Source organism: Echinops telfairi, unplaced genomic scaffold (genome assembly GCF_000313985.2).
Source record: "Echinops telfairi isolate 266 unplaced genomic scaffold, ASM31398v2 ScPeMD7_9;HRSCAF=40, whole genome shotgun sequence".
Taxonomy (NCBI): domain Eukaryota; kingdom Metazoa; phylum Chordata; class Mammalia; order Afrosoricida; family Tenrecidae; genus Echinops; species Echinops telfairi.
The window spans coordinates 29,838,138-29,844,448 of NW_022103906.1; the positions used below are offsets into that span (position 1 = coordinate 29,838,138).

General features: G+C 52.4%; 1 protein-coding gene across 1 annotated transcript in view; it reads left to right on the forward strand.

Moving 5' to 3' along the window:
- The window catches only part of PLAT (plasminogen activator, tissue type), a 30,990-nt gene that overhangs the window by 14,311 nt on the left and 10,368 nt on the right, over nt 1-6,311 (forward strand). The window contains exons 2-5 of the mRNA XM_045286855.1: nt 801-909; nt 2,496-2,538; nt 4,130-4,267; nt 5,679-5,789. Coding sequence (XP_045142790.1) covers nt 835-909; nt 2,496-2,538; nt 4,130-4,267; nt 5,679-5,789 — 367 coding nt within the window. The 5' untranslated portion in view covers nt 801-834. The remainder of the gene's footprint in view (nt 1-800; nt 910-2,495; nt 2,539-4,129; nt 4,268-5,678; nt 5,790-6,311) is intronic.

Below are 6,311 nucleotides of genomic sequence, written 5' to 3' on the forward strand. Positions count from 1 at the left end.
GGGGGGGTTAACAACACATTGTTGTGACTGAAGGGAAATGAGTCAGAGGAAGAAATGCCCTGATTTAATTCTTGTGGATGAAGGAGTGAGAGGACCTGCCAGACCACAAAATAACACCCCAACCAACTACTCTACTTTAAGCTGCTGAGCGCCGGGTCGCTGGGGAAAGGCAAGTGGAAAGCTGGGAACTTTGGATCCGGGAAGAGCTGAGTCTGATGACCCAAAACCAGATGTCTCCTCTGCTTTCGGCAAATCTGCACTTTGTAGGCTTGTCACCGTCCATAGGAAAGAGAGAGAGACAGATAGACATTCCAATGGAGCAGTAGGTGTGCGGGGAGGGCTGGAGAGAGCCTGGCCTTTGTTGGCTGGGCCAAGGGGAGGGCTCGGCCCTGGAGCGGGTTTCCTTGCAAGTGGGAAAGCGGAGGCAATCTGAGGTGAACTGGTGTGCTGGCAGTGAAATCCTGAGAGCTTCCTCCGAAAAAGCCAGAGCGAGGACATGACTGTGGCTTGGGACGTCCGTCCAAGACAGGAGAGACTTTCTGGGAAGCCAAGCCAGGGCACTGCCAGCAGCGAGGTGGCCAAGAAATGCCCAAGATGGTCCTGTCCTTTAGCACACAGAAACTGGGCAAAAACACCTTGCAGGTCCTTGTCCTGGGGCTTCCCGTGGTGGGAGCGGATGCTGAACCCAGAGTCCCCACAATGGTCCCAATGACAGGTTCTTGAACTTGGTCATCTGCCTTCGTGCTCACGTCACATAATCCAGTTGGTGTTTTTGTTTGTTTTGGTTTTCCCCCACTTAGCTTCTTCGTCCAGAATTTAAGAGACACTGAAGAAATGACTAAAATGAAGAGAGACCTCACGTGTCTACTGCTGCTTTGTGGCGTGGTCACCATCACTTTGTCCAGCCAGGTGAGGAGTCCAGGCCATCTCGGCATGCCCCGTCCCTGACAGCTGCAGTCCGACCGAAGCCCCTCCTATGACCCAGCCCATGGACGGGAGTGGTGCCAGAGGGATGCACACAGGGGGACTTCAAAAAGTTCATAGGAAAGAGGGATGATCAGGCAATGGATTTTTCCATGAACTTTTTGAAACCCCCTCATACACAGTTGCCGTGTGTGTGTGTGTGTGTGTGTGTGTGTGTGTGTGTGTGTGTGAGATTCAGGGCCCCAACAGTGACACACCAGGCAGTGACGTGAGTTATCACTTCCGTCCCCTGCCTCCGATTGCCTACTTTGGAGCTTACTTTCAAGAATGAGCTTGGATTCAACTCTAAAGTCTTTCTTTTTTTTTTTTTTTCCCTTCTGGAAACTTTTTTTTTTTTTTAAAACATTTTATTAGGGGCTCATACAACTGTTATCCCAATCCATACACACATCAATTGTGTAAAGCGCATTTGTACATCGTTTCTCAAAACATTTTCTCTCCACTTAAACCCCCGACATTAGGTCCTCATTTTTTCCCTTCCTTCCCCGCTCCCCCCTCCCTCATGAGCCCTTGATAGTTTATAAATGGATCTAAAGTCTTTCTAAAAGCTGCTGTGCACCCATTAGCTGTGAACCATACAAGGAAGGCAAACTGCCTTCTTGCTGCTTATTATTTAGCTGGGAAGGAAGCGACTGCTTTCTTTTCAAGTGCCCTTAGTAAGAAGGGGCATCCAATAAGGCCGCGGAGCAGTCCCTGAGCAGCAGGATTTGCGAGCGCTCTCTGCAGCGGCTCCGTTGAAGGCACGGGGGTCTAGCCCCTGCTGTCCACAGTGGTGGTACTCACTTTGAAATCAATGACAGTGCGATCCAATGTAAGATCCGTTTCATCCGTGTTCCAGCATTTAATTAAAGTAGCCATTCCCTTCATGGAAATGAACCCAAGACTGATCCCAAGTCGGTGGAGCTGAAACGTACCCCAGATGTCCCCCTTTGCCCCACGGCTGGACTGCTGCGTCCCCTCTACCATCAACCATCCTCTCAGCCCCTTCGTGTCTTTATACACACACTCCCTGAAGCCCAGGGGGCTCATGTGTGGCGGGTGCCGGTGTGTCCCAAACCCAAATCCAGATGTCTGTTGGGAGGCTCCCCCTTATTCAGGAGACCCCCTCTCGAGCCTCTCAGAGGGCTCAGGTCATACCCAGCAGGATGGCGCCCACAGCGGAAGCCTTCTAGTGTCTTCCCCACCTTCTTTCCCCAGACCCATGCGGGAAAAGGTCGTTTGGTGGGAGGGACAGAGACTTGGACGTGTAATAAATAACTCACTGCCCCACAGTGACTCGCACGCCAGGCCAAGTCCTCCGGGCCATGTCCCTCACGCAGAGACTGCCTTTGCAAAGTGCGTGTCTAGAAGGCACGGGGAAATGAGCGCAGGACTCAGAGATGGACATTTCACCTGGGACCGGGTACCTGAGCGACGGGAGGGTTCCCCGCGCTTCTCTGGTTTGGCTCTCTTCATTCTCCAGACTTCCAGCGTGTGCTGACCCTCCTTCCCTTCCCTGTTTTTTTTTGCAGGAAAGTCACGTCCGATTCAAAAGAGGAGCCAGATCTTACAGAGGTAAGCAGAGGCGGCAGGGGGTTGGGTGAGTAGGAAGCGGGGTTGGGATTCAGGATGGGTCCCGGGTGCTTTAGGCTCTGTCAGGACCTGTTCACATGAGCCACGTGGAGGTGAAATGATGCAGGCTAGTTCAGCAATGGCCCCCGTGTCATCCCTCCACCACTTATCTCTGCTCACGCCGTGAGCTGGCTGCAGCGAGCCAGGTCTGGGGAGGAATTGGAACCAGGCTAGCTCTCCTGGAACTGCCGAGCTGGTGGGGCCCTGTAAGCTCAACAGCAGAGAATACTTGTCCTCCAGATGAGACAGCAGACAGAGCCCAGAGAGATGGAGGAGCTCGTGCAAGGCCAGACAGCCACCTCGGGACAGCAGCTAGGCTTTGGCTTGTCCCTAGATTGTCATGCCAACTCCACACAGTGTCCTTGAATACGTTCCCTCATGTCATCATTGTCTCCTGGGTTTTCTGTTGGGACGATGGGGATAGCTGCCAGGCTCAGGAGCCTAGTGTCACAGTGGTTAAATACTAGGCTGCCAATGGAAAGGTCAGGGGTTTGAACCCACCAGGGGCTCCACAGGAGAAAAAGGTGGCTTCCACAAAGATTTCAGCCCTGGAAGCCCAATGAGACAGTTCTGCGCTGTCGCAGAGGGTCGCCGAGTCAGGGTCGGCTCGACAGCACTGGGTTTGGAGGTTTTTTGAACCCAAGCTACCTGGCAGGAATGATGTGGAGAGAAAGGGCCCTTGTCTAGAGTTGGCTCTAGCTCCTGTCTAGAAAGCTGAGGGACATTCCCATTAGGTTGTCAAGAGGGAAACAAACAAACAAAAACCCACCTTGAGAAGGGAAACCAAAACCATCCACGCAGCTAACGGAAAATGGTACCAACTGGGTTAAGTTCTTGCCTCTGAGGAGAACTCTAGGCCTAGCTCGGGCCTAGAACCCTCAACCCTGGGGACCGGGTGCTGCTGAGTATGGAAGGCTTCTCAACGCCCCTTCCATCCAGAGTGGATGTTCCCCAGAGTGAGTCGCTCCCGACTCTCCCTGCAGCACTTCCTGCCAGGGCAAGGGTGACTTTACAGTGAGCATATACTACTGCGTTCCTTAACGAAATGTGAAAGATTTTTAAAGTTGGCATTCTGGTTTCCAGAAAGAGGGAGAAGGAACGAGAGTACTCCAACTGTTTCCATTCTATCAGAAATACTAGTGGAAGTAGCCCATTTTCGGCACAGACAAAATTGAAAACATCTCTTAGGGGCTAGAAATAAATCACCTCAGGGCGGTAATACTCGTGTGTATCAAAAACTCTGGTAAGCAGTTATATGCATGTGTACACATTTGCTAAGTTATACATGGAAAGAGTAGAGCATGATTTAATATGTGCAGTTTGATAGATACATTATTTCAAGACAGGGGCCCACAGGGGTGGGGTGGGGCACTAAAGGGGGTCTCAGGTGGCAAAATATTGAGAATTTGTTATCAGCCAGCAAAGAACGGCTTATCTTAAAACCAAAGCGAGGGCCTTTTCTCAGGGACCAGCAGTAGGAAATCCCTGTTCTGTGAGTTGTTCTCGAAAGAAGGCCGCCTATCTTTCGTTACAGCGACCTGCAGAGATGAAAAGACACAGATGGTATACCAGCAACACGAGTCATGGCTGCGCCCCATGCTCAGAAGCAACCGGGTAGAATACTGCCGGTGCAACAGCGGCAGGCCTCAGTGCCACTCCGTGCCCGTCAAAAGTACGTGTGCTCTGCGGCCTCCAGCTCCTGGGCTCAAACCTGATCTTTCTCCATCCCCCGCATCGTAAAAAAAAAAAAAGAGAGATTCCAGGCCTGGTGTGCCTTGGGCAAAGGCAAAGATGACCCAGCCCCAAAGCAAAGCAGTGAGACTGTGCTCACAGGCAAATGTTTTCATTTGTGGAGCCTCCGTTTTCTCATCTGTAAAATGGGGAGCATACGCCACCGATGGTTGCAGGGACTAAGCGAATCCCTTCGTTGGGAAAACCACTTAGAATAGTGCCTGGTAGATACTAAGCCATCGCACTGTGATAACTGCTTGCAAAAATGTAGTGCATGCTTTGCTGTGAAGATGAAATAGGTTGATTTTTGTTCACCGCCAAGGAGACTAGTGCCTGGCAGGTAGAAAGCTTGTTTAGAACTTCAGCCTTCTCATCAAGAAAGGTTTGCTAGCAGGGTCTGCGCTGGGCCTTGAAAGAGGGACGCGCTTGTTGTTTGTTGAGACTGAGTGGTTTCGAACTCATGGAACAAACAAAAACGTTAGCCAGTCTCGAAGCTGCTTTGAGCGTCCTTCCTGGTCACTGCCAACCAGTCAGCGCCCACAGAGCTGAACGGTGTCTTATTCAGCCTCCTCCTGTGGCCATCGAGCTGATTCTGACTCGAACAGCCCTGCAGGGGTACAGCTGCCCCATCGGGTTGTACTGAAGACGAAATCTTCATGGAGCAGACTGCCGCATCTTCCTCCAGCGGAGTGGCAGTTGGGTTCAACTGCCCACCTTTGGGTTAACCACGGAGTGCCGAGCCCCTGTGCCACCAGGGCCCCCTTGTCCAGCGTCCTCGTTGTTGTGAGGTGCCAGAACGAGGCCCTGCCCCATCCTGCACCGCCCTCGCCCTTGTTCGTGTGTGTGAGCCCCTTGTTGCAGCTTCTGTGTTAATCCATCTCCACGAGGATCTTCCTCCTTTTCCCTGGCCCTGTACTTCCCCAGGCATAATGTGCTTCCCCGGGGGCTGGTCCCTCCTGGCAACATGTCCATCTTTGCAGTCCACAGACTACCATTGACAGAGGAGGGGGTCGTTTTGCATAAGGTGGGTGAGCATAAGGCTTCCTCCACCCCCACCCCCACCAGTAGAGGTTATGAATTGGGATGTTAACCGCAAGGTCAGCAGTTCGAAACCACAGCCCCTCTGCAGGAGAAAGACGAGGCTTTCTCCTACTATAAAGTGTTACAGGCCCGGAAACCCACAGCGCAGTCTTTCTTGTCCTGTAGGGTCTCTATGCATCAGAATCCGTTCCGTGACAATGTGTTTGGTTGTTTGCTTTTGGTCTTCCTGCACAAAAGATGGACATTTTAGCATGGGACCATCCTTGCCCCCCTTCAAAATACTTAGGCTTTTCCTTACTTACGTTTGGCAGGTTGCAGCGAACCCAGGTGCTTCAGTGGGGGACTATGTCGGCAGGCTGTGTATTTCTCAGATTTCGTCTGCCAGTGCCCTGAAGGATTTCTGGGGAAGCGCTGCGAAATAGGTGAGTGGGTAAGGGGAGGGCTAGAAGGGAGGGCCTGAACTCCCAACTCCCGAATTTATCCAGAAAGGAAAAGAAGGGGTTGTGGCAGGGCAATGGTGGGAGCAGGCATAGGAACAGGCCATCCAATGGTCAAACCAGAGAACCAGCCCCTGACCAGCATAGCCTAGGTTGGGGATCTAGACTCTGCTTCAGCCCTGGCTTTCTGGGTACCCCAGCCACCTGGTTAACAACCAGTCTGCTTCCTTGGGCTGCTGCCATGGCAGGGAGATGAGAGCCCTTTGAAAGCATGAGTGAAAGTCTGAGGACGATATTCCCGCTCAGAGCAGCCAATGCACAGAGAGGACCAGAGGGCTGGCCCCACTATGAGACACAACATCCCTCACTGACCCATAGCCCTACAGGGGACACCACTGGCGACAAAGTGTGGGAATTGCGCCTGATCTGATCCCACCACACCAAGGCAAAACACTAAGGGCGTGCAACAGATCAGCAAGGGGAGCAGAGCAAGGAAGTCCCCAGGGG